We start from the raw sequence: 26,616 nt of genomic DNA, 5'->3' as shown, positions 1-26,616 counted from the left end.
TGAAAGTGCTTCGGGATCACCCTATACCTGGAACTGGGCTTCCACAAGTCCCCGTAACTCCTGAATCCGCCCTCTGCTGTCTTCCTGGCGCACTCAGCTTGCTACTAAAGTCTTCTCTCAGGCAATGGCCTTTGTCACCCACAGTTTTTATTAATGTGTATTACACCCACAGTTTTAAAAATTACATACTACAATAGTCCCTTTCTGCCTTTATTCTTCCCTCCCCGCCTACTCCTCAGACACAACTGCTGTTTACCTCTAACTCTTATTGCCTTGGGTTCCTTTGGTAGTTCTGTCTCCTAAACACTATGCTTAGATCACTTGATAGGGCTATTTCTTTTCCAATTTTTTTTAAAAGATTTTTTTTTTATGTAGACCGTTTTTAATGTCTTTATTGAATCTGCTACAGTACTGATCTGTTCCACATTTTTTGGTTTCTTGGCCACAAGGCATGTGGGATCTAGTTCCCTGACCAGGGATCGAACCCGTACACCCTGCATTGAAAGGCAAAGTCTTAACCAGAGGACCACCAGGGAAGTCCCAAGAGGCCTATTTCTTGATTTTCCCACCACAGGTCTCCACTGCTGGCTTCCTGCTATGACAAGTGAGGGCCTAGTTCACATCCAACCTCCCTCTGCTCCCCAACCCCCAATGTGACCATATCACTATTCATAACTCCCACTGACAATGTTAACTTTTATGGCTTGTTCCATCAAACACACAGTATCTCCCATCCTGCCACTGTGTAAGAGGGGACCAATTAGTCCCCTCTACTGGCAAATGAAGTCTAGTCAAGGCTGTGGTTTTTCCAGTAGTCATGTATGGATGTGAGAGTTGGACTATAAAGAAAGCTGAGAGCAGAAGAATTGATGCTTTTGAACTGTGGTGTTGGAGAAGACTCTTGAGAGTCCCTTGGACTGCAAGGAGATCCAACCAGTCCATCCTAAAGGAGATCAGTCCTGGGTGTTCATTGGAAGGACTGATGCTGAAGCTGAAACTCCAATACTTTGGCCACTTGATGCGAAGAGCTGACTCATTGGAAAAGACTGTGATGCTGGGAAAGATTGAAGGTGGGAGGAGAAGGGGATGACTGAGGATGAGATGGTTGGAAGGCAAGGCATCACCGACTCAATGGACATGGGTTTGGGTGGATTCCGGGAGTTGGTGATGGACAGGGAGGCCTGGCGTGCTGCGGTTCATGGGGTTGCAAAGAGTCGGACACGACTGAGCAACTGAACTGAACTGAACTGGCAAAGGAAGGAAGCATCAGGTCAGCCCCGCTCCTCACCTGTGTCCCATTTCTACCGTCTGCTCCCAGTCCTGCCGAGCCAGGAACAGCCGCATCTTTAGGACCAAGGCAGGCAGGAAGCTCCCGCAGGTGACAGTGATCTGGTTCACCACCTCAAGGGCCCCCGAGTAGTTCTGCAGCATCATGAAGTACATCACCTGTTGAAAGCCAAACAGAAAAGCCCTCATCAGTGCCCACCAAAAATAAGCAGTGGGTGTCAGTGTCCCCACCAAGACAGCAGCAGAGCCTGACAAGTGGGCAGGAGCCATCATTCAGAGTGACAAATCAGGTCAACAGCAGTCTTGGGGTTTTCTGACAGGCAAGGCAGGGGAATGGAATTCCAGCTGAGTTGTTTCAAATCCTAAAAGATGATGCTCTTAAAGTGCTGCACTCAGTATGGCCAGCAAATTTGGAAAACTCAGCAGTGGCCATATGACTTGAAATGGTCAGTTTTCATTTCAATTCCAAAGAAAAGCAATGCCAAAGAATGTTCAAACTACTGCACAATTGCACTCATTTCACATGCTAGCAAAGTAATGCTCAAAATCCTCCAAACTAGGTTTCAATAGTATGGGAACCAAGAATGTCCAGTTGGACAAGCTGGATTTAGAAAAGGCAGAGGAACCAGAGATCAAATTGTCAACATCCACTGGATTGTAGAAAAAGCTAGAGAATTCCAGAAAAATATCTACTTCTGCTTCATTGACTATGCTAAAGCCTTTGACTATGTGGATCACAACAAATTATGGACAATTCTTCAAGAGATGGGAATACCAGACCACCTTACCTTCCTCCTGTGAAACCTGTATGCAGGTCAAGAAGCAACATTTAGAACCAGTCATGGAACAACAGACTGGTTCCAAATTGGGAAAGGAGTACGTCAAGGCTGTATATTGTCACCCTGCTTGTTTAACTTATAGGCAGAGTACATCGTGTGAAATGTCGGGCTGGATGAAGCACAAGCTGGAATCAAGATTGCCAGAAATATCAATTGGGAGAAATATCAATAACCTCAGATATGCAGATGACACCACCCTTATAGCAGAAAGCAAAGAGGAATTAAAGAGCCTCTTGATAAAGGTGAAAGAGGAGAGTGAAAAAGCTGGCTTAAAACTCAACATTCAAAAACCAAGATCATGGCATCTGGTCCCATCACTTCATGCCAAATAGATGGGGAAACATGGAAACAGTGACAGACTTAATTTTCTTGGGCTCCAGAAGATGGTGACGGCAGCACAAAATGAAAAGACGCTTGTTTCTTGGAAGAAAAGCTATGACAAATCTAGACAGCATATTATAAAGCAGAGACGTTACTTTGCCAACAAAGGTCCGTCTAGTCAAAGGTATGGTTTTTCCAGTAGTCACGTGTGGATGTGAGAGTTGGGCCATAAATAAGGCTGAGCGCCAAAGAACTGATACTTTCAACACTGTGGTGTTGGGTAAGAGTTTGAGAGTCCCTTGGACTGCAAGGAGATCAAGCCAGTCAATCCTAAAGGAAATCAATCCTGAATATTCTTTGGAAGGACTGAGGCTGAAGCTGAAGCTCCAATACTTTGGCCACCTGATGCAAATGAGCTGACTCATTTCCCAGATGCTGGGAAAGATTGAAGGCAGGAGGAGAAGGGGACAACAGAGGATGAGATGGCTGGATGGAATCACCAATTCAATGGACATGAGTCTGAGCAAGCTCTGGGAGATGGTGAAGGACAGGGAAGCCTGGCGTGCTGCAGTCCATGGGATCGCAAAGAGCTGGACACAACTGAGGGACTGAACAACAAGAAGGCAGGGACTACAGGAGATAGCTGAGATAGCTGAGCCCCTGCAGGCCTGGGACAGAGCAAAGTCATGGGATGGCGCCCCCTCGTGGAGAGGTTCGGCACTTCCAATTTCCACATCAGTTCAGTTCAGTTCAGTTTCTCAGTTGTGTCCGACTCTTTGCGACCCCATGAATCGCAGCACGCCAGGCCTCCCTGTCCATCACCAACTCCCGGAGTTCACTCAGACTCACGTCCATCGAGTCGGTGATGCCATCCAGCCATCTCATCCTCTGCCATCCCCTTCTCCTCCTGCCCCCAATCCCTCCCAGCATCAGAGTCTTTTCCAATGAGTCAACTCTTCGCATGAGGTGGCCAAAGTACTGGAGTTTCAGCTTTAGCATCATTCCTTCCAAAGAAATCCCAGGGCTGATCTCCTTCAGAATGGACTGGTTGGATCTCCTTGCAGTCCAGGGGACTCTCAAGAGTCTTCTCCAACACCACAGTTCAAAAGCATCAATTCTTTGGCGCTCAGCTTCCTTCACAGTCCAACTCTCACATCCATACATGACCACTGGAAAGACCATAGCCTTGACTAGATGAACCTTTGTTGGCAAAGTAATGTCTCTGCTTTTGAATATGCTGTCTAGGTTGGTCATAACTTTCCTTCCAAGGAGTAAGCGTCTTTTAATTTCATGGCTGCAGTCACCATCTGCAGTGATTTTGGAGCCCCAAAAAATAAAGTCTGACACTGTTTCCATTGTTTCCCCATCTATTTCCCAGGAAGTGATGGGACCGGATGCCATGATCTTCGTTTTCTGAATGTTGAGCTTTAAGCCAACTTTTTCACTCTCCACTTTCACTTTCATCAAGAGGCTTTTTAGTTCCTCTTCACTTGCTGCCATAAGGGTGGTGTCATCTGCATATCTGAGGTTATTGATATTTCTCCAGGCAATCTTGATTCCAGCTTGTGCTTCTTCCAGTCCAGCGTTTCTCATGATGTACTCTGCATATAAGTTAAATAAGCAGAGTGACAATATACAGCCTTGACGTACTCCTTTTCCTATTTGGAACTAGTCTGTTGTTCCATGTCCAGTTCTAACTGTTGCTTTGTGACCTGCATACAGATTTCTCAAGAGGCAGATCAGGTGGTCTGGTATTCCCATCTCTTTCAGAATTTTCCACAGTTTATTGTGATCCACACAGTCAAAGGCTTTGGCATAGTAAATAAAGCAGAAATAGATGTTTTTCTGGAACTCTCTTGCTTTTCCCATGATCCAGCAGATGTTGGCAATTTGATCTCTGGTTCTTCTGCCTTTTCTAAAACCAGCTTGAACATCAGGAAGTTCACGGTTCACATATTGCTGAAGCCTGGCTTGGAGAATTTTGAGCATTACTTTACTAGCGTGTGAGATGAGTGCAATTGTGCGGTAGTTTGAGCATTCTTTGGCATTGCCATCATTTCCCATTCACTTTCCTAAAATTCACCACTGAAAACTGCTCACTGGAGCCGGTGCAGCTACCGGGAGTCGGCAACAGTTTGCAGGTAACCCTCTTCCCACATATCAAGTCTGCGGGACTTTTTCTCTGTCAAGGCTCACCAGCCTGGGGTCACGGTCTCTGCAGGCAGCCAGCCACTAGCTCTCCTGGGCAAGTCATGACACATGCCTGAGGGGCAGAGGGCAATGCTTCCCAAAGGCTTGAAATTGGACTCCAAAAGGCTGGCTTTGGCCTACAGTAACCTTCCATTAAGAGACTTAACTAAAAACAAGAAGAGGAGTATTCTAAATAAAAATTTATGTATAAACGCGTTTGCTGTAGCTTTCTTTCTACATGTACAACTAAAAACAACCTTAATATACAAACAGTAGGAAGCAAAGTTGGCAAATTATATTAGTGGCAGTAGTGGCCTGACTTTATGTCAAAATGACATGTGCTTATGAAACCCTACATGAAGAGAGAGACCAAATGGTAAGATGCCCTATGATAATAACCATATGAAATCCCCCTGCCTGCTGGCCTGTAGCAGGTGCTGTGTGTGACCCCCTTCAGTACCTGGGGGGGGCAGTGGATGTTGGTATCTCTTGGAGGAGCCTCCCTCCTGGGCTCCCCTGTGGCTTCAGGGAGCCCCCAGGTACCCGGTTGTCCCCATCCCCGAGGGGCAGCCCACAGCCAACATCTTGTCAGTGAGGGGCTCAGGGCAGGGCCACCCCAGCTCCACAGTTCCAAGCAGAGCTGGCTGAGGCCGCCACTAGGGCTGCTTCACACTCCAAGCTCTCCCTCCTACTTCTTTCACTTTTCCTACACATGTCCGACCCAAGGGCACAACCTGATAATCCTCCTGTGTGACAACTTCATGGACTCTGCTGCCCAGCGAACCACTGAAGGCGCACCCTGAAACAACGCACAGCAGAGAGGTGAGGAGACACGGCCCTAAAATATTGCCGTGGGTTGTTCGGGGTGGCAGGTCTAAAAGGATGCCATTTTGACTTTTTTAGACTTCTGGTTTTTCAGTGAGCATGCATTCATTTCAGGTGGCGCTAGTGGTAAAAAAAAAAATAAAAAAATCTGTCTGCCAATGCAGAAGACACCAGAGATGTGGGTTCGATCCCTGGGCTGGGAAGGTCCCCTGCAGGAGGAAATGGCAACCCACTTCAGTATTCTTGCCTGGGAAATTCCATGGAGAGAGGAGCCTGGTGGACTACAGTCCATGGGGTTGCAAGAGTCGGACACGACTGAGCATGCATGCAAACGTATTCATTTTATAAGATCGGTATATACAATCAGAAGCAGGCAAGAGGATGATTTTTCTCTCATAGATTGATTCAGTGAGGGTAACATCAGAAAAGGCAACAATTTAAGATTAGAAAATACAAAACACATACCTTCTTTCTCTTATGACCAAGTGAGTGAGTTTAAGAGGTGAGATGAGAAAGGAAAACGTAGAGAAGAGGGACAGTGGGTGAAAACTAAAGGAATAGAGAGAAAAAAGCCCACCAGAGCCCACGGAGCATAGGTCCTAGGGAGATCTTAGGCGGGAGACAGACAGAAACTCAGACTGGGCGGAATGCAGGAAGGCCTGGGGCGGGCCCAGGGCGGCTCTGTGGCCCTGGCCCTCTCTGGGCCCCTGCTCTTCATCCACCAGGTGGGGTCTAGAGACTGAGGCCCCTGGCTGGGGACACCCCCACCCCTCGCCTCCCCACTGCCTACCTTTCCCATTAGTCCCAGGACGTCTTTGGTGTCCTGAATGCCATGCTCCAGGTACTTGATGGACTTCTTCACCGTGTGGGGTTTGTCTGAGCTGAGGTCCACCCAGCCTCTGAGCACATAGCCCTGGCATAAGAACAAGGGCAAGATGAAGTCCCTGCTCCTGCATCGCCTCCATTCAACTGCCTCTCCTGCCCTATCTCCCCTTCTTTGTCCCTCCATTTTCCAAGGCCCTGCAGGGCACCACTGCTCCCAGATCCCAGGGCAGCCCTGCTCTCTCTCTCGGGCCTTCATACCTCGTTCCTTCACCTGGAAAGCCCTTCCCAGCATGCACCCCCTAAACCAGGTCCCTTCACCTGGATAACCACCACCAGTCTTTAAAACTCAGTGGAGGAGGCCCCTCCCGCAGGAGGCCTTCCTTGACCCTGCAGGCTGGGGTGAGGCTCTCGCTGTAATCCCCAGGGTTCTCTTATTCCTTATGGAGCAGACTACCACCTGTCTTACACTGGGGTCAGGGTACCAGGGCAGGACCACTCCCGCTCCCTCCACTCCTTAGACCAGCATACGGGCTTGGCCTGGATGGGAAGCTGGGAATGCCTCTGAGTGGGCGGGTGGCCACTCTGGGTTCATGGGCCTTGCTGGCTCCTCTCCAGCCTTTACCCAACCTTGCCTGGCAGGTGCAGCAGGCCAGGCCTGGGAGGCAAGATCAGAGGGGCGCCTGGAAGACCCTGTCCCAAAGCACCACTCATGGCCTAGAGCAGGTTTCTCGATTCTTTTCCATTATTGCCCTTCTAGCGAGGCTTTTTCCCCTGGAGAAGGAAATGGCTACCCTCTCCAGTATTTCTGCCTGGAGAATCCCATGGATAGAGGAGCCTGGCGGGCTACAGTCCATGGGGTCACCAAGAGTCAGACACGACTGAGCAACTGAACAACAACAAAGGAGCCTTTTTAGACGTTTCCCACCTAGTCCTTCGCTCCCCCTCCAAGAAAATTAAGTATCACATATGCACTGACTGATTTTACGTTCTGTGTGTATAGTTGTGTTTTACATACAAATAAAGAACCAATTCTCTCCTTCAAGAACCGATTTTTGCCCCCTTGAAAAGACCCTGATGCTGGGAAAGATTGAGGGCTGGAGGAGAAGGGGACGACAGAGGATGAGATAGTTGGATGGCATCACTGACTCAATGGACATGAGTTTGGGTAAACTCTGGGAGCTGGTGATGGACAGGGAGGCCTGGCGTGCTGCAGTTCATGGCCAGGGTCGCAAAGAGTCTGTGACTGAACTGATTGACTGACTTGGGGGCTGGGGGTGATACACGCCCTGCTGAGATGCACGGCCTAGACTGAGGCTTCCAATTCTACAGTCCTTCGGCCCATGAGACCACCACAGGTGAGATCTACTGTGTGAGCCACCAGAGACACCGAGCAGATCTCTGCACGGAGGGAGTACAGGCCCAGTGAAGCCAGCTCATCTAGTTTTTCAAAAGAACCAAGAAATCTGGGACTTTTAGGTAAAAATTTTCTGATTTTGACATACCAGCAACTAATTCAAGATTTTAAAACCATATAGCACAGGCCATATAACACCTATCTGCAGATTGGACTCTATGGACAAAGTCCAGTTTGTAGTTGGCTAAACTCTGAGCCAGCATGGGCCTTGTTGGTGCCTGGGTGTGACCCTCCCCGAGCCCTAGAGCCCTCCACAGGAGTCAGAGCCACTCTGTATGATGTATTTGGATGCTGCTTTCTTTGGCTGTTGCCCCCACGATGCCAGGGGCCTGTACCTCTCTGGAGCTGCTGGAGATCTTCAACGTGCGGTCAATGTATTCCTTGGCCTTGTCGTGGAGGCCCATGAGCCAGAGGAAGAGGCCAGCATAGTACAGGGCAGTCCCACTGGCTGTCTTGCGGACTTCTTTCAGGCTGCTCTCAAGCTCCTGAATTGCTTCTCGGTCTGGGAATTCGTGAGAGGGGGAAGAGGACAAGTTAGGATGGGGAGGTCTGTCTGGTCCTTCCCCTGGACACTCTGAGCCTCCCACAACACATGCAGCTGACCACACGACAGCCAGGGTCTGGGAACCAGCAACGCCGGGCCCTGTGATGCCACAGGAGCGGCCCAGCCCTGGACCTGGGTTTACTGGTTGAGATGTATCTTTTCTCCTCTGTTCCCAGGAGTTTTCTGGGCAGACAGATCAAACCAGAATCTCCCACCTCAGGCCCACAGTCCATTCCAGCTGGGGAAATAGTTTGTATGTAGTTTTGTGGAATCTCTCCCTGAGCCTAGAGAGGTGGAGATTTAGGGGTAGAAATTTTTTATTTTGGCTTGGTTTTTCTTGACAAGATCTTGGCAAAGGCAACCAGGGTATCTCTCCAGTTCTCAGGATCTGAAAGGAGGACCCCTCCCACTGTCAGGCGTTCTGCCTGTGGCTCCCACTCAACTGGGCCTGGGCATGGGGTCTTCTCTGAGGTCTCTGTGGGGATGGCACTGGCAGCCACTCCTCATAGCATCTGCGGCCACGGGTGCATACACTTCCTGCAGCCGCCCAAGAGGGGGCAGTGTCTGGAGCAGGGCTCTCTTTTCCCCACTGGGCCAGGCTTGGCTGAGCATGCCTGCACTCACCAATGGTTTCACAGCACTTGTGAGCATAAATGAGGGCCATGATGGAGCACAGGGACACATCTGGGTGATTCCGGATGCTCTCCAGGCTGCTGATGGCATCCTGGATGTGCTCTGTGAAGAGAGCCCACATGGTTATTATGCTCAGAGGGCAAGAGGCTCCATGGCAGACCCAGGGCTGACTCAAGGCTTGGTGTGATCTGACCCAAGGCTTGGACTAACTGGTCCACAGGTCCCTAGTGGCCCAAGTTCCCTGAAGACTGAAGCTTCCTGAAAGCGCTGCTGGCACCATGGTCCGCGTGGCCAGGGGATGGAGGACTTGGAGCTGAGAGATGTTCCTGTGAGTACTTGCAAGGATACCCTGTATTGGTTCTGAAGAAGGACCTCTGGGCATTCCCAGCTAGCTATAAAATATAACCCCAGAGCCACTGATGATATTTATTCTTCCATGCCCGCTGACATTGGCCATAGGCGGCCAGGACCACCTTCTGAATGTCAGTGAATTGGTACTGCAGGGGCCCTACTCCTCTCTCTGCTTCTGTCCCACACATGACTGTGTCCATACCTACCATTTCCTTTTCCTGCATTACCTGAGGTTGGTTCAGTAATCAAGCCTGGGGTTGGTTCAATAATCCTGTGGTCATTTCTGCCCTCTCCCCAACTCATTTTATAGACAGGGAAACTGAGGTGCAGAACAGGGAGAGTGAGCTCTCAGTTCTAGAAAGTCAACTAGATATAGATTACACAGTTTTCTGTGAATTAACCTGGAAATCTAGCCACTCTGTGTAAGACTGTTTCCAGGGGAACATGACTGGGGTAGAAGCAGGCATCCAGGTGGAGTCGGTGCGTTAGTGCCTAAGGTTAGGAGGCAATGCTGATGGGTCCTCACCTTCCCTGAGGACTCCATAGGCTTTAAAGAACTGCAGCACTGGGTCATTGTTGAATTTTTCCAGGCCCACAGCTGCAGCCTCCTGCACGTGGCGGAAGTACTTTTCTTTGCTGTAGTAAATGATCCCAGCCTGCGAGGAGGAAGGCAAAATCGCAATAGTCTCGAGTCCCTTTCTGCTTCTGTTCTGATCACCTCCCTCCCCTATTCCCTGCTCCTCCTCCAGTTCTGTAAAGAGAAGAGAAAGAATATCCTGGTCTCATCTTGTTCCTCCCCAGCCACAGAAACTCCATACGGTTTTCTTAGGAAAGAGTTTGGAGAAGGCTTGTTTTGGAATTAACCACAGACTCTGGTTCAAAAGTTGATGAGAAGTTCAACTCAAGGGAATAAGGCGGAAGAAGGAGGACCAGTAATAAGGATCACGATACCAATAGTTAGAATTGCAAGTTATTGTGGGCTAACCACCTGTGGTGAAGGGTATCAAGGGCTTTACGCTTATTATCTTATGCATTATTCTCTCCATATTCCTCACAATTAAGGAAGCCAAAGCCCATGGAGGCTGTGGCTTGACAAACTTCATGCAATAAGAGAGGCTGAGATTTCAAAGTGAAGTCTCACTTCCCCTAAGGTTTGTGGGTGCTGGGGTTGGGGATAGATGTGGTTGGATTGTAAACAGCCTTGTGGGCCATATGAAAGAGCCCAGACATCATCCTGAGGGTAATAGGAAGCAGCTGGAATGGTTTTATGCATGGGGATAGCGGGGGCGGGGCGGGGTGGGGGCGGGTAGGGAAAGTGTTCAGATGTGTGTTTTTGCAAAAACCCCTCTGGATCCTTTGTGTGTGTGTTGGAGTAGTTGCTGTTGGTGGTGGTGGAGGTAGGGAGACTGCTGGCGAAGAGATGAGGTAGAGAAACCAGCTGGGAGGGGGACTGTTGCAGGTGCCCAGAGGGGAGATGGTGGTGATACTGGGCTAGGAGATAAAATAAGGAGCTGATATTTTCTGCTGATAGACAGGAGCTGGAGATGGGTATGGGGAAGAGTAACGGCTGGGGGGTCAAACGGTGGTGCCATCCACTAGGGTGAAAGACACAGAAGAGGCCTAGGCGGTTGGAGCCGGGGTGGGGGTCGGATAATGGCAAGGTGATGGATTTTTATGCTTTGGTTTGGGGGAGCTCGGAGATAAGACTGGGTGGAGATGATGGCTAGGGGCTCAGGGTACTCGGAGAACACCAGACAGGATGTGCTCGCCACGGAAAGAGAGGCGAGAAGGCACCAAGACCGTCTGAAGAGGCCGGGGACAGCGAAAGCCGGGTGGCGGTCAGAGAGGTAACAGGGGAGCTGCAGGTCGCGGGGCTGACTGGGCCAGAGGAGGAGTCCCGGAGGGAGCAGTACCCGGGTCACGCACCATAAGGGAGGAGTCATTGCTGCTCATCTCTGGACGCCCGCGGCTCTAGAGTCGGGGTCTCGTGGTGCCGCCCGGAGCGAGATTCCCAAGTCAGGGTCCTGGGTACGCCTCTCGCGGCCGGAAGTCGGAGGCTCGCGCGTCCTTGGAAACGGAGCAGCTGGCTGCTCTCTAAGGGCGTCAGAGTTAGGGGTGGGCGTGGCCAGGCGCCCACGTGACAAGGCGCGGGTAGTCGAGAGCCGAGAGGGCGAGCCCGCGCAGGGGGCACCTGGTTGGGCCTCCCGGGTAGGCGTCGCGGTCCCGGGCACAGTCGCCCGAGCTGACCGTGGCCATGGGCCTGGGCGCCAGCGCCGAGCAGCCCGCGGGCGGCGCCGAGGGCTTCCACCTGCACGGGGTGAGTCGCCCCTGCGGCGCCGGAGGTCTTGGCGCGGCACCCGCTCCGACGCGCGGGAAAGCCGGATCGCCGGCCCGGGGGCGGGAGCCGCGGGGTCTCGGCGTTGGGTGGCCTCCCGGGGGAGGGTGGTACCCTTTCCCGGTGGGAGCCGTCGCCGAGAGAAGGCGCCGTGGCACCCCTGGGTCCCGGCCCGCCTGCGGCAGGCCCGGCGCCAGCCCCAGGTGCCAGCTCTGCAGGAAGCGGGAGCGTTTCCTGGTGGAGTCGGGCCGCTCCGGAATGACACTTCTCCGAGGGGGAGAGTGAGCGCGCCAGGTTCAGTCAGGAGAATTTGTGCACTTGTATGAACACATTTATGATCGCCTGATGTGCACTGCGCTCCATGTTGGGCCTGAGGAGAGAGCCAGCTAAGCCCAGTCCCCGGCCGTCTGCGCTCTTGGATCCAGGGGGTCGCCAACTGCCGGGGAGCCCACCGGCTCTCATCCCACGCTTCTCGGGGTCGAAAGGCTTCGAGACGTCGAAGACCAGTGAGAACCAGACAGGGAACGTGGGAGCGGGAGAGCAGAGAGAATGCGGCAGAGGGCTCGGGGATAGATTTGCTGCAGGGGGAGGGTCCCCAGGTGGAACACTGCGGAGAAGCGCCGTAGGGCCTCAGCAGAGAATGTGTCATCCGTGTTGCCACAGAGAGGTCTGGATGAGCAGTCGCCGGGACAATGGACATGGAGTGAGTTCCAGGCCCTGAAGGTGGGGAAAGGGGTCCGCAGCCAGATGGAGATTTGGGGTGATTAGTACCTCGGAGAGGGCGGGGCTGTAACAGAGATGAGAGGGGCAGATGGGTCTCTGTCTCCAGAGCACAGGTGGGCCAGACTCCCTTTTCTCTTGTGCCCAGGTGGATGGCTGCAGAGATGGGCGTAGCTTGTCAGTTTGACGCTTTACTTTTGAGTGGTCTTTCCTATTGTCATAAGAGGCTGTGTTAACAACGAACCGGCGGAGGGCTGGGGAATGAGAGTGGGGACCAAAGAAGAGGTTTGCTAAAAGGAAACGCAGGATGGCTCCAGGACCCAGAGGTAACAGGATTTGTGCTTACTGATAGGCTTTCCCTAGTGGACACCATGATGTGGTACCAAGCGGAAAAAGTGGACAGTGAAATGCATGCAGCCAGAAGGGTCTTCCAACAGGTTTGATGGAAAGCAAAGTAAGACTATTGACAGGGGGTGAGGGTGGATGGTAAGAGTGAGGACAAGAAGGGCCTGTTGGAGAGGGACAGAGTGGAAAGTTTGAGGAACTGGGTCTTCACTTATAAAACATTTATTTTTTTCATTTCATACGTGCAGCTTTATTTTTTAATTGAAGTATAGTTGATGTACAATTTTGTATATGCATACAATACAGATACACAATTTTAAAAGGCTGTGCTCCATTTATAGTGATTATATAAAAATATTTGCTATGTGCCGTGTGTTGTACGGTATAGCCTTATAGCCAAAAACAGTGACTTTGAGCACATACGTTATGACATGTAGATTTCCAGGTTCTGGAGATAAAGCAGTGAACAGAAGAGACATTGTCCCTTTTCTTATGGAGTTTACATTTGGGTGCCAGCCGGGAGAGAAGGGAGCAGACTAGAAATTGAAATGTATGGTAGGTGGTGACCGTTGCTAGAGAGAAAATTAAAGCAGGGTAAGGGGTCCAGAGTGATGAGTGGGTGCTGTTTTAGATAGAGGGGTCAGAAAAGGTCTCTGATCAAGTCACGTTTGAGCCGACACTCAGAAATAAGGAGTGGACAGTAGGCTAGGTGAAGTTTATCTGGTCACTCTTGCAATTAACTACCCCTACATAGCTTTTTAATCTGCTTTATCGTTTTCTTTCCTTCTTCAAATCATTGGTCTTTTATAGTTCCATGATAAATTTTTTCCTTTTATTATATATATATATGTATATATCTATATATTCACACATAGATATGTGGGGGAAGAGTGTTCAGGGTGGAGTGAGATGCCGAGGTAGGATTATGCTTACTGGGCTTCAGCAGTGAGGAGCTGGGACTGGTGTGCTTGAATGGCCAGGCCCTTGTGAGAGAAAGGGTGAGGCCACATTGTGTGGGGCCTGGTGTGTTGTCCTGGGGATTTAGGATTTAATGCTGAGGTATGGTATCATCAGGAGGTTTTAAGTAGAAGTGTAATGTTGCCTCCTTAATAGTAAAAAGAAAACCAAACAAAGAACACGTGGGCTGCTTTCTCTAACTGTTGGCCTTCCCACACATGCAGAGCATGGTGGAGAAGTCACTGCCCTGCGCGAGCTGTTACAGGGCAGTGGGCAGGAACAAGCTCTGGGTCGGATTTCCTGGGTCAGGCTGCTGTTGAATAACTGAGTGCTTTTCCTTCCCTGTCAGTTGGGGTTAGTGAGGCGGTTAAATGACAGGGGAAGCAGGTCGTGCACTCGCCTGGCACCCAGCCAGTCCTCAGAAGAAGCTGCCATCGTGCGGTTAATTGCTCGACGTGCCCTGATAGGAGTTGGGGCGCGGGTTAGGAAAGCAGTACACGTGTAGGGCTATGGGGTTGGGGGTGTCAGGAACCCCCAGGAGAAAGCCAGACAGAGGGGGTGCTTGCTGCAGGACTGGGGGTGTGGCGGGCAGCATCCCAGATGCTTTCTGCTGTGGAGCCACAGTGGGCGAGGACAAGGCCCAGGGCAGAGGCAGGGGAGTACCACCAGACCATGAGCAAGGCCAGAGGAGCGAGGAGGTGGAGGTGCAGGGTGGGCTAGGAGAGAGCCTGTGCCTGCGCACTGGGGGCCTGAGCCTCAGGGCCTCATTGATGACGGAGAGTGGCTGACATTGGGTGGAGGAGGGTACAGGGCAACCAGCCTGCTCTGGAGCCAGGGCCTTACCCGGGGCAGGTGGGGTGGAGTGGCCAACAGCAGGGAGGAGCAGCTCCCCACCCGCTCTCCCGGATGAACTGTCCTCCCCTGAAAAGCTACCTCTTCCCAGACTTTCCCCAGAAGGGATGGTGAAGCAGGCTCCCAGGAGCAGCTCTCTGGGCGAGGCCAACTAGAGTGGAGTTGGGTTTCTGGGCTTATTCTCAGTGGAAGCCATGGCAGCTTCTAGAAGTGGCAAGGAGAGGCTCTGTTGGTACTGCTGTGAGGAGGGAGCCCTAATCCCAGGGGCAAACTGGCCTGGATCCACAGCCTCAGCGGTGAGGGTTCCTTCAGTCCGGGGACTCTGCGATTGGAGGGCCTGGGGAGTGGCAGAAGCCACGGGTCCTTCCCCTCAAGCAGGCATCCAGAACCTGAGGCCACCTGAGCCCCGGGGCTTGGGGGCCTGGTTGACACTGGGCTTCAAGTGCTCACAGCCAAAGGCTGGAGGGCATGGGGCCCACCTGCGGTCCAGAACTGGGGATAAAGGCTGCATTGTCTGAGCGAGGCGCTGTGAATGGGGCCTTTGAGATGGATTTCCACCAGAGCAGCAAGCCTGGCTGTTGTGTTTTTGGAGACAGCAGGGAGTCTGGGAGTGCAAGGCAGCACTGGAGCAGCCTTGGGCTGGGACTTGCTGCTGGAGGAGCTGGCCCACATGAGGAGGCTGGATGGCAAAGGGAACTGTGTGCTGCTCTCCAGGCGTGCTGGCTCCGGCTCATGCCCGACCCCGGGGTCCGTTCTCCTCCGCCAGCCCTCCTCAACCTTGCGTGGGTCTGCCACCACAGGGTCAGGGGCCCCCTGGGATCTGGCCACAGGCTTCCCCACTCCTGTCTTTCTGGGCACAACCCCGGGTCACTCCTTTCCTGTCCACATCCGAACCTTTCTGGTAAACCTTCCTGGCTCTCCAGCAGCCCCAGCGCAGGCCTCTGGGGCAGCGTCTGAGTCACCCAGCCTCCCCGTGGCCTCCTGCCCTGGGCTCTTTCTGTGAGGCTGTCTGGAAGCGTAGTCTGTGGATCACAATCTGGAAAGAGTCGTTTTCTGAAAGAGGAAAACATAAGCCCAGGAAAGGAGCGAGAGAGGATGGCGTGAGCCTTGGCCATGCCCATGTGCGGCCCGCCCAGCCCAGTTCACGCTGGGGTCTGTGTCCTCTCTGGGACGGGGAGCGGGGCGGTTTCTAGAACTGAGGGCTGGGGGTTTCTGGGAGAGCCCTGGGGTCAGCGCGGTGACCACAGCCTCTGCTGCACAGGTGCAGGAGAACTCCCCCGCCCAGCAGGCAGGCCTGGAGCCCTACTTCGACTTCATCATCACCATCGGGCACTCAAGACTGGTGAGGCCCCCCTCCAGCCTCTGGTGTGTGTGTGTGTGTGTGTGTGTGTGTGACTGGTGAGGCCCCCCTCCTGCCTCTGGGTGTGTGTGTGTGTGTGTGTGTGTGTGTGTGTGTGTGACTGGTGAGGCCCCCCTCCTGCCTCTGGGTGTGTGTGTGTGTGTGAGACTGGTGTGTGTGTGTGTGTGACTGGTGAGGCCCCCCTCCTGCCTCTGGGGGTGTGTGTGTATGTGTGTGTGTGTGACTGGTGAGGCCCCCCTCCTGCCTCTGGGGGTGTGTGTGTATGTGTGTGTGTGTGACTGGTGTGTGTGTGTGTGACTGGTGAGGCCCCCCTCCTGCCTCTAGGTGGGTGTGTGTGTGTGTGTGTGTGTGACTGGTGAGGCCCCCCTCCTGCCTCTGGGGGGGGGGGTGTGTGTGTGTGTGTGTGTGAGAGACTGGTGTGTGTGTGTGTGACTGGTGAGGCCCCCCTCCTGCCTCTGGGTGTGTGTGTGACTGGTGTGTGTGTGTGTGACTGGTGAGGCCCCCCTCCTGCCTCTGGGTATGTTTGTGTGTGTGTGTGTGTGTGACTGGTGTGTGTGTGACTGGTGTGTGTGTGTGTGTGTGACTGGTGAGGCCCCCTTCCTGCCTCTGGGGGTGTGTGTGTGTGTGTGTGTGTGTGTGTGTGACTGGTGTGTGTGTGTGTGACTGGTGAGGCCCCCCTCCTGCCTCTGGGTGTGTGTGTGTGTGTGTGACTGGTGAGGCCCCCCTCCTGCTTCTGGGTGTGTGTGTGTGTGTGTGTGACTGGTGAGGCCCCCCTCCTGCCTCTGGGTGTGTGTGTGTGTGTGTGTGTGACTGGTGAGGCCCCCCCTCCTGCCTCTGGGTGTGTGTGTGTGTGACTGGTGTGTGTGTGTGTGTGTGTGTGACTGGTGAGGCCCCCCTCCTGCCTCTGGGTGTGTGTGTGTGTGTGTGTGACTGGTGAGGCCCCCCTCCTGCCTCTGGGTATGTGTGTGTGTGTGTGTGACTGTTGTGTGTGTGACTGGTGAGGCCCCCCTCCTGCCTCTGGGTGTGTGTGTGACTGGTGTGTGTGTGTGTGACTGGTGAGGCCCCCCCCTCCTGCCTCTGCCGTGTGTGTGTCTGTGTCTCTGTGTGTGTGTGTCTGTGTCTCTGTGTGTGTGTCTGTGTGTGTGACTGGTGAGGCCCCCCTCCTGCCTCTGCCGTGTGTGTGTGTGTATGTGTCTGTGTGTGTGTGTGTGTCTGTGTGTGTGTGTGACTGGTGAGGCTCCCCCTCCTGCCTCTGCCATGTTTGTGTGTGTCTTTGTGTGTGTGTGTGTGTGTGTCTGTGTGTGTGTGTGTCTGTGTGACTGGTGAGGCCCTCTTCCTGCCTCTGCCGTGTGTGTGTGTGTGTGTGTGTGTGTGTGTGTGTGACTGGTGAGGCCCCCCTCCTGCCTCTGCCATGTTTGTGTCTGTGTGTGTGTGTGTCTGTGTGTGTGTGTGTCTGTGTGTGTATGTGTGACTGGTGAGGCCCCCCTCCTGCCCCTGCCATGTTTGTGTGTGTGTGTGTGTCTGTGTGTGTGTGTGTGTGTGTCTGTGTGTGTGTATATCTGTGTTCTGCTGTCCATGAAACCCCAGCCCTGCCTGCCTTTTCTGCTGGAGGGACACCAAACCCCATCTCCCTCTCTTCCAGGGCAACAGTGAGCCTGATGGGGGCCCTGCCTGGAGTTTAGCCCTTGGGCCCTCCAGGGTGGGTTGGAGGCAGGGGGACTCCTGGCACTGTCCACAAAGCCTCCAGGCCTGCCCAGAGGGCTGAGGTCTCTGGAAGGGGCCTCTCAGAGTGGGCCATGCGGCAGTGCTCTGGACTCGGGGCTCTTTGCTTACTTTGTGGTGTTTTCTGGCGGCTCCAAGGGAGGAAGGTTTAGCAGGGCTTAGGGATGCTGGGGGTCCAGTGGCTGCAGGCCCAGCCCTGATCTGTGGACCCAGCCCTGTACCAGGTCTCTCGGGGGCAGCTGGCCACCAAGGCTCTCACCCTATATCAGACCCAGACTTGTCTGGGGGTTCTGGCTGGGCGTTTTGAGGGGGGCTCCAGGAGTCAGCCCTGCTGCCCTTGCAGAACAAGGAGAATGACACGCTCAAGGCCCTGCTGAAGGCCAACGTGGAGAAGCCAGTGAAGCTGGAGGTGTTCAACATGAAGACCATGAAAGTGCGTGAGGTGGAGGTGGTTCCCAGCAACATGTGGGGCGGCCAGGGCCTGCTGGGCGCCAGTGTCCGCTTCTGCAGCTTCCGCCGGGCCAGCGAGCATGTGTGGCACGTGCTGGTGAGTGGGGGCGTGGCGGGTGGGATCGCTGGGGTGGACAGGGGGATGGGTGTGTGGGGAGGCCTCCTAGCAAAGGCCGGCAGCCATTGGGCCTGTCGGGATTCTGAGGGCAGGGTGTGGTCTCCCTGTTCCAGGGTCCCAGAGAGGGCAACTCCTCATCACCTGAATAGGGCCCTCTGACTTTGGGTAATTTCTTACACTCCAGACCTTGGTTTCTTCTTTGGAAAGATGGGGCCGCCATCTGCTGGAAGGGTCGTTGTGCTGCCAGAATGCTGCTGTTACTGCTTTGCATTGTTTAGTTGCTAAGTTGTGTCTGATTCTGCAACCCCGTGGACTGTAGCCCACCAGACTCCTCTGTCCATGGGATTCTCCAGGCAAGAACACTGGAGTGAGCTGCCATGCCCTCCTCCAGGGGATCTTCCCGACCCAGGGATTGAACCTGTGTCTCCTGCGTTGGCAGGCAGATTCTTTACCGCTGTGCCACCGGGGAAATCCTGCTGCTGCTTTAGTCCTTATCTAAAAAGAGTGTTTTTTCTGGTCTTCTCTAGGGTATTACCAGTATCATGTTTTTTGGGCAGGTCCCCCGAGAGCCCCTTCGGGCACTTGACTGGTGCCTGGGGTCTGAACCTTAATGAGTCTCCGTGACTGAGTCGTCACAGCTGTTGCTGTTAGTGTTCGTTCCTAGACATAAATGCACACATGTGTGACATGCACAGTCGCTGACTGTGCCCCGGTTCTCGAATGCACAGTCCTGCAGCTTGATGGACAGAAGGAGCCCTGAGCTAGAAATGGGCTGATTTGGTTTCTAGTTGCTTCCGTTGCTCACTGACTCCTTGGGGGAGTCTGCTCAACCTTTTCAGCTGGCCTTACTCTGTCCATGAGTGCAGTGCAGGGGTGATGATGCAAATCCTTCCACGTTTCTTGGGAGACTGGGAGGGGGGAGTGGAGCTTCCCAAGGGAGAAGGCAATCCTTGCACCTACTTCTCACCACCCTTGCCTTTAACATCCCCCTACCCTGAGGTCTTCAGCCCTATGCCTGCAGCAGTAACAGCAATCAAGTGAGGCGTTTACTGTGGGACAAGGTGTGGTTTTCATTCTGTACATGTATTATTTTTTTTTGGTCTTCTCAGCAACCTTTTGCCTAAGTACTATATATCCTACTTTTAACTGTGGGGAAACTGGGGCAGAGGAGTAAAGTGTCTGTCTTCAGCGCCCCAGCTCGCAGCAGGGGGAGGCTGGACTTGGGTCGGGTGGTCAGATGCGGGAGCTGTAAGGTGAGCCGTGATACAGTGCTGCCCTCTGCTGGGCAGACTGTGGACTGGGGGAGGCAGGGGAACAAGGGGCTGGGTGGGGCTGGGCGAGTCTGGGTTTGAGGTCTTGGCCTGGGGATGGAGGACAGGTATACTACTCACCCCCTGAAGACACAGCTCTCCACCCGCTGCCCCCCAGTAGCAAGGCTGACAGTTGGATAATTTGTGATTCTTTTTCCGCAGGATGTGGAACCCTCTTCACCTGCCGCCCTCGCAGGCCTGCGCCCCTACACAGACTACGTTGTGGGCTCGGACCAGATCCTCCAGGAGGTGAGGAAGGGCAGCCTTCTCTCCCCACTCCCCCGGCCCCTTGGATGGGGTGCTGTCCATGAGAAGTGTCTTGTCTTGTGAGGCTTCCCATCCCAGAGTGGGAACAGGGCTTAGGTGCTGTGTGTCTGTTGTAGTCCGAGGACTTCTTCTCGCTCATCGAGTCCCACGAGGGGAAGGCCTTGAAGCTGATGGTTTACAGTTCTGAGTCTGATTCCTGCCGGGAGGTGACTGTCACCCCCAATGCAGCCTGGGGTGGAGAGGGCAGGTACTTCCTGGGATTGGAGGGCTGCGGGGTGGGGCTCTGGGGGGCGCCTGGCCAGTAGGTGTGGACCTTGAGTCCCACGGTGGGGGTGGAGGGCTGGGCCCTGGGCCCAGGGGTCCTGAGGCTGATGTTGGTCTAGGAGACCCTCTCATTGCTGGCGGGTGGGGGTGGCAGGGGTAGGAAGGGCTGTGGGACAAGCCCAGGAGGGTGTTTCTGGCCTTCGGCAGCCTGGGCTGTGGTATTGGTTATGGGTATCTGCACCGGATCCCAACCCAGCCCCTCAGCCACCACAAGAAGCCGCCTGGTGGTCCGCCGCCTGGTGCCCCACCACCTGGTGCTCCGCCGCCTGGACCCGGCCCCCAGGACTCTCCTGCTCCTTTTGGCCTGGAGACAGGCTCCAAACAGGGTGACTATGTGGAGGTACGTGGGGAGCACTGGCCAGCTGGGGCCAGAGGGGAGTTTCATGTGGGCAGAGGGGCCTACAGCTGGGAAAGGAGGAGACGGGGTCTGTCCTCACCGGGAGCCTATCTGTGGAGCCCTTGGGAAGCCCCCCGGCTTGTGGGACCCAGGCAGAGCAGATGGGGCCGGTCCCGGGACCGTGCAACCTGCTTCGATTTTCCTGCCCCTTGGGTCTGCAGGTGAGGGGAGTGCGAGGCACTGGTTGTCATTTTCATTTCATGACTGGGAAACTGAGGCTCAGGGGTGGGCAGAACCTTGTCTTGTGACTCCCTGAGTCTGTCGCAAAGTTAGGCCAGGGACTGTGTGTCTGGCCCAAGTGCCTCTGGGCATCAGGCTAGTGCCTGGGGTCTGCATGCGGGCACTCGGGGACTACTCTCCAGGCATGCACTATGCCAGGGGGTCACAGACAGGGCTGCTCAAGCAGAGTGGGAAGGGGACCCCAAGTCCATGTTGGCACCTCATGGGAGGCCAGCTGGGCCTCTCTTGCCTGGCTACACATCTGCTGTAGAGGAAGCAGTAGATCCCTAAGGCTGCTTGCTCCTGTGAGCTGAGTGGTGCTCCTGGGGTAGGTGTGGGCTAGGGGTTAGGTAGGACTAGCCCTGTCGTGCGGAGAAGGCAATGGCACCCCACTCCAGTACTCTTGCCTGGAGAATCCCAGGGATGGGGGAGCCTGATGGGCTGCCATCTTATTGGGTCACACAGAGTCGGACACGACTGAAGCGACTTAGCAGCAGCAGCAGCAGCAGCCCTGTCCTGACAGGGCCCTCTGATTCCTCTTTTTCCCTGGCTCCCCTTAGGCCTTGCTGCAGGCACCTGACTCCTCCAGAGAGGAACAGCTCCTTGGGCCTGAAAGTCTTGGCCAGGGCGCTCAAGACCTTGGAGACCCGCCCCGTTCCATGGAGATTCCTCTGCAGCCTCCACCTCCACTGCAGCGAGTCATGGACCCAGGTACCGAGCAGGCCAAGAGCAAGCTGAGGGCTGGGCGTTGGCAGCTATCTCGTACCTGCCAGGCTAGTTGCAGATGATGTGATCAGCTTGCAGATGGGGAGGCTGCCGTTCAGAGGCGAGAGGGGGCCTGCTCAAGGTCACACAGCATACTGGGCACAGGGCAGGGTCCGGGCCCTCTGCCGCTGGGCTATTCCTGTGATCACCCACCCCAGGCCCCTTTCTTTCCTCAGAAACCGGCTGTGAGGAGCCTCTGGGGCTGGCTGGGAGCTTCACAGACAGCTGAGGTTTCAGTCTCAGGCCAGGCCAGATGCCCCAGAAACTGGGCACAGTGAGCCTGAGGCGCTGGCCTTCCAGCGGTCAGGGTTCTGTGCCGACAGAGAATCGTGTGCCTCCCCCCAGGCTTCCTGGACGTGTCTGGCCTCTCCCTCTTGGACAGTAGCAACGCCAGCGTCTGGCCCGGCCTGCCCTCTTCCACAGAGCTGACCCCCCCTGCGGCCTCAGCCTCAGGGCTGGAGGATGTCTGCTCCAGCAGCGGTTCTCACGAGCGTGGTGGTGAGGGGCCGGCACCTCTTGGGGGGACCCTGGGTTGTGGCAAAGGCGGCCCTGATAGCCGGGTTAGAGGCTGACCTGTGGGGGAGGGCAGCCACATCAAGGCGCTCATACACTGGTGCTCCCATCCCATCAACACGGGGGGGCGGGAGCTGGGGGTCAGTGGGGTGACTGCCCCAGGCCACACTGGCCCAGATTCTGTGGGCCTCCTCAGTTCCACCCTGTGTGTTTCAGGTGAGGCCACCTGGTCTGGGTCCGAGTTTGAGGTCTCCTTCCCAGACAGCCCCGGCGCCCAGTCCCAGCCAGACCACCTGCCTCAGCTGACCCTTCCCGACAGCCTCACTTCTGCCGCCTCACCCGAAGACGGGCTGTCTGCTGAGCTGCTCGAAGCCCAGGCGGAGGAGGAGCCAGCAAGCCCAGAGAGCCCAGACTGCGGGGTGGAGGCTGGGGGGGCTCCTGGCCAGGCCCGGCTCTCCACTCCTGACCACTCTGGGCTGTGAACCAGGCCCTCTGAGGCATCTTATGAGGCCTGGAAGCAGGGGGCAGCTCAGGCCACACTGTGTGGGGCGGCCCCTGTGTTAGTGCTTCCTAGGCTGAGGCCCTGAGTGCTGCGCAGCGTCTTCTGCTGATGGGGGTGCTTTTGTGTCCACTCAGACCCTACTGGTCTCCAAGAGAAAACCTACCAGCAGTCATTCTGCCTGGTGGTCCTGGCTTTGAGGAATTGGGCACTTGTCTAAGAATCTCAAACAAGTACTTTTGGCATAGCAGGGGGCTGGGAACAGCACCAGATTAAGTAAGTCTTCCAGAAGCTGGGGTAGGAGAGGATTCTTTGCCGCTTGGGTTGGGCATGGAGCTTCCATTGGTAGAGGTCATGGGCCTTGGGGAAGGGCATCTTTGGGTCATGTGCCCATTGCATGTTCCTGCTCCAGTCACTGTGGCTACATGGCAGGTAGCAGAGTCCAGGCACCATTAGGTGTAAGGAGGAAGGGGTTGCTGTGGAGTGTTTGTCTAATCATTCCGTAGGGCTTGCCTTGATTCTTTCCATTACAGACAGCCTATCTGTAATGGAGGGCACCCCCCAAGCCCTGGGGACCCCTGCTGCCCCATTTGCCGTCTCACCCTGTGCTAGTCTGCACAGTTGGCTCACGCTGATCACATACTCCAGTGAACCTGGCCCCTTCTCCTGAGGGAAGGTTGGAAATCCTGGGCCCTTCAGCAGAGACTCACCTGTGCTTGGGCCGTGATGCTGCTGCTTCCCCAGCATCTATATCCCGCGGACCTAGCGTCCCCAGCTGGGACACCTGTCAGCTCCCAAACTTTTACAACCATCTCTTTTAAATATAGAAGTCATCTAGCCACCCTAGTGGTGAGTAATAGTTAACAAATTTAAGTTCACCATCCTAAGCAGGCTCTCAGAGCCCGTCCTCCCGCCTGGAGTACTTTACACACAGCTCCCACCCCACGCATGGATGAGGCGCCTGGACAAGAGTGAGTCAGGGCCCGCTGGTATTTCCCACAGTACGGGAGAGGGCTGTTCCCTTCTCCCCCAGTGCCTCGGGAGGCTGAGACTGGGTTGTGTGTCTTGCTCTGCCTAGGTCCCATAGCAAGAGGAGGGCTCTGTGCAGGGGTGATCCTTATCACTTGAAGTCCTCTCTTTGGCCAGAGTCCCTCACCTTCCCACAGCCCTTGCTGATTACCATGAAAGCTGCCTCCGGCCTGGCCTTCTAGCCTCAGCCCAGTCAAAAGTCCCACCTTTACCATTTGATTTGGAGTGTGTGCCCTTACAGGGAATTCAGAGCTCTGTTAGGCTCATAGAGGGGCCCAGACCAAAGATATGGAGGGAGGGCCCCATATCAGCAAACACCTCAAGTTTCCTGCACTGTGACTGCATTTAAGAAGCAAAGCTTTGTCAGGTCTACCAGAGCAGCTGATAAGCCTGCAGAATAGGGAGGCATTGTGTCCAGAGCCAGTGCCAGAACCTGGTTCCTGGGTTGTCTGGGAGCCCAGTGTCTGCCTGCAGGGATCCAGGAAGTAGAATCATGCCAGGCCTGTTCTGAAGCCAGTTTCCCTTCACTAACCTGGCGGCCTGACCCAGGGTCACCCTCACCCAAGGGACCTTGTTCTTCCCGCCCTCACGTTAACACACTCCCCTCCCTAAACTGGGGGATAAAATGGATATCAATGCTAATTATTTCCAGGGTAAACACAAAACCGGAAGTTTCTCTAATCTGCTATGAAGGAAAATGACAAGTGGAAATAAATGTGTACTATACACTTTGAAATATTTTAACTAAAGCCTTTATTCTATACAACTGAAATACAGATTTTTACCCTTTTGGCATTGCAGACTGTCAGATCTTCTGGAAACTATTACGGGTTTGACTGGAACAACAAAAAAACACAACCATGCTGGGGCAGGGGGTTCAGATCTAAGATGGGAAGGGAGCACAGCCGCCCCTCAAGACTCGGCACATGGGGCAGCATGCCCCAGCGAGACCTGTTCCTTCAGCCCAAGGGCCCTTCGTGCAAACAAAGCTGAGGGCTGGGAAATGAAGTTTTTTTTTTTTTTTTTAGCCATTAATTCACAACTATTGCTAAAAAATGTGCACCGAAAAGTGCACCGTTGTATTCAACAGATAGAAAGGATTTTTTTTTTTTAAAAAAGCCGTTGCTCTCTGCATAAGGGAGACAGACTCGTTGGAAATGTGGCGTGTCTTTGCTCACTTCTTCAAAGTGCTGGAGGCAATGACCGCTCCACTTTCCAAAGGAGGCTGACCAGCAGTGAGGGAACCCTGTCTCTACAGTTGTGCGGATCAGAGTATCTCAAATGGTTAGGTCTGGACCCAGGCCCATCAGCTGCCTCCAGCTGAACCTGTGAAGATGTAGAAAAGAAAAAACCTTCCCCACCCCCTCCACAGTCCCTGCTATTACGGGGACGGGCCACACACAAGCTGGGGAGGCAACTGGACTGGAATAAACTGCCCTCTGAAGGCACTTGTGCTTCTGGCTTCACACAGGAGGCTTGTCTTATGTGGTTTTATGGGGGTGGACCATTGTTCTATTCCGAGTACAAATGACCTTGGGGAGGATCCAAAGTATGTTTTTTTCTGCCAAAAGTTAAAGTGTTTATCCCCAATAAGTTATATTCTGTACAAGATCCAAATGATTCTATGAAAGCTTTAGATTGTTAGAAAGAACAGTGAAAAGAAATCTGGATACAGGTACAACAACACAAACCTGCATATAAAACTGGAAAAAACAAAACATGTATACTTCCAGGACATGAATATCAAATTAACTCATTACGATACCCTTTTACTCTGACACCAGAAATATTAGGTAGCATTGAAATGAAGTTAGGATCTCATCATGGTCTTAAGTTTTGATGGTGTCATGCTGCTCACCCGGAGCAAGACCCTGTGGTGTCAGCCGGTTTTGCCCATAAAGAAAACACAGTGGAGGAAGGCGTGAGAGAGCTGCGCCTCCTTACGGCCGCCGCGCAGTCCAGGCGTCCCAGCTGGGCATGGGCTGGGCGCACTCTAGGCTGGCAGTCCAAGCACTGTGACCCAGCACCTGGGGTTTCGACAGATCTGCCTACAACAACACATCTGAGATGCAGTATTAAAAACAAGCCCAACAGTAATCATTTATTATGAAATGGGCTGGCTCTTGAATTGTGCAACAGCCAATTCCTATTAAAAATAACTGTCTTAAATGGTGAAAACAACTTGTTTTTTTTAATGACAAACTTGGAAAAAGCCTTCATAGGTACTGCGTAGATGGAATGTACTCTTAGAAAAGCTCCCGAGTGTGTGGGATTGGAGTTGGAACACAGTGACAGACGTGGCCCTACCATGTGTCTCTGACAAGTGCTAACAGATCAAGATAAGGTCCTTGGAAACAAAAGGAGGAAGCAAAATCTGTGCTGGCCTCTCTTTAGTCCTCAGTACATCTTGCAACACACAGCCTGCTTGGGGCTCTTCTGCTCTGGCACTCTGCCTCCCCTGGGACAGCTTAATCTACACATGGAGACTGGTTTCTATATTACATCTTGATTAGTCACTTCAATGCAAAGATAATCTCGGTCCATACCAAATCAGTCGTTAGAAGTCTTGTTCCCATTGGGGCTCTGGGCTTCCTAGGACTACTCTTGGGGCCATAGAGGAAGGTCAGTAAATGAATACCCAGGAGTGCTGGCCCGCCCTTCACGTGGACTTCTGACGGTAATGGAGGGTGAGGTCACCACCACTCTTCCATATGAAGTGTTTCACTGTTCGAAGGTCCATATTTGGATCCAAAACCTGAATAGCAAAAAAATAAATAATAAAAAAGGTATCCAGTATCTCAGGCTGTTATTGCTAATGCTGAACTCTCCTTGCCCATGCTTGGTGGCCTGTTCTTGCTGCATGCAGGCATGAATCTGGGCACGGGAGATGTGCAACTCATGTGGCCAGGGCAGACACGACACGTTCAGCTGTTCTTCTGAAGAAATGCCTCGAGTGAATCCTCATTTACAGCATTTCCACAGATGCTCCACTCACCTCCTCTTCAGATCTTAAACTAACACAGCAGATGCTGCTCTGCACATCAAGATGAGCATGTGGCTTTCTTTTCAGAAAAAAAATCCACCAGCACATCCACATCTGTCTGCGTGTGCATTTCAATCTCCTTGTCCCTTTCCTGAAAACTGCCCCCAGGGTAAATGGAAGCTTTAGGGTGGGTTAATCAAGCCCTTCAGAAAGGGCCTCATA

The 26,616-nt window shown here is 53.6% G+C and overlaps 3 protein-coding genes across 13 annotated transcripts in view; 1 reads left to right on the top strand and 2 right to left on the bottom strand.

Annotated features, from left to right (window-relative positions):
* Nucleotides 1-11,332, bottom strand: part of TTC21A (tetratricopeptide repeat domain 21A) — a 41,426-nt gene extending 30,094 nt beyond the window's left edge. For 6 of the 7 annotated variants that reach the window (XM_025272317.2, XM_025272321.2, XM_025272319.2 and 3 more), the window contains exons 1-6: nt 11,156-11,332; nt 9,756-9,885; nt 8,870-8,980; nt 8,037-8,203; nt 6,253-6,375; nt 1,289-1,446 (exon numbers count right to left, since the gene is read on the bottom strand). In XM_025272317.2, the coding sequence (XP_025128102.1) occupies nt 1,289-1,446; nt 6,253-6,375; nt 8,037-8,203; nt 8,870-8,980; nt 9,756-9,885; nt 11,156-11,182 (716 nt within the window). In that variant the 5' untranslated portion in view covers nt 11,183-11,332. The remainder of the gene's footprint in view (nt 1-1,288; nt 1,447-6,252; nt 6,376-8,036; nt 8,204-8,869; nt 8,981-9,755; nt 9,886-11,155) is intronic. The other variant, XM_044933457.1, reaches the window with a different exon arrangement.
* Nucleotides 11,333-11,359: 27 nt separating this feature from the next.
* Nucleotides 11,360-24,155, top strand: GORASP1 (golgi reassembly stacking protein 1). 4 transcript variants are annotated; one of them, XM_006067338.3, is made up of 9 exons: nt 11,360-11,546; nt 15,700-15,780; nt 17,864-18,067; nt 19,561-19,647; nt 19,782-19,912; nt 20,137-20,329; nt 21,166-21,316; nt 21,716-21,868; nt 22,100-24,155. In XM_006067338.3, exons 1-9 carry the CDS (start codon nt 11,484-11,486, stop codon nt 22,363-22,365), a joined length of 1,329 nt encoding a protein of 442 aa, XP_006067400.1. In that variant the 5' UTR covers nt 11,360-11,483; the 3' UTR covers nt 22,366-24,155. The 4 variants fall into 4 exon arrangements, with proteins under 4 accessions (XP_006067400.1, XP_025128110.1, XP_025128111.1 ...); XM_025272325.2 differs by lacking the exon at nt 11,360-11,546 and adding an exon at nt 11,645-12,267; XM_025272326.2 differs by lacking the exon at nt 11,360-11,546 and adding an exon at nt 14,856-15,185.
* Nucleotides 24,148-26,616, bottom strand: part of WDR48 (WD repeat domain 48) — a 51,162-nt gene continuing 48,693 nt past the window's right edge. For both annotated transcript variants that reach the window (XM_025272323.3, XM_006067341.4), the window contains one exon: nt 24,148-26,166. In XM_025272323.3, coding sequence (XP_025128108.1) covers nt 26,071-26,166 — 96 coding nt within the window. In that variant the 3' untranslated portion in view covers nt 24,148-26,070. The remainder of the gene's footprint in view (nt 26,167-26,616) is intronic.

This window comes from Bubalus bubalis, chromosome 21 (assembly GCF_019923935.1).
Source record: "Bubalus bubalis isolate 160015118507 breed Murrah chromosome 21, NDDB_SH_1, whole genome shotgun sequence".
NCBI classification, from domain to species: Eukaryota; Metazoa; Chordata; class Mammalia; order Artiodactyla; family Bovidae; genus Bubalus; species Bubalus bubalis.
The sequence above is the reverse complement of the archived record's forward strand: the minus strand, read 5'-3'. Positions and strand labels throughout refer to the sequence as shown.

What these genes read in the sequence shown, in the direction of transcription:
- GORASP1 (XM_025272325.2), top strand. Translation starts at nt 11,926, where the DNA reads ATGTTGGGCCTGAGGAGAGAGCCAGCTAAGCCCAGTCCCCGGCCGTCT. An exon ending in CGGACCAGATCCTCCAGGAG is followed by an intron (nt 19,648 to 19,781) that starts GTGAGGAAGGGC and finishes TGTCTGTTGTAG; the next exon opens with TCCGAGGACTTCTTCTCGCT. An exon ending in GCCTGGGGTGGAGAGGGCAG is followed by an intron (nt 19,913 to 20,136) that starts GTACTTCCTGGG and finishes GGCCTTCGGCAG; the next exon opens with CCTGGGCTGTGGTATTGGTT.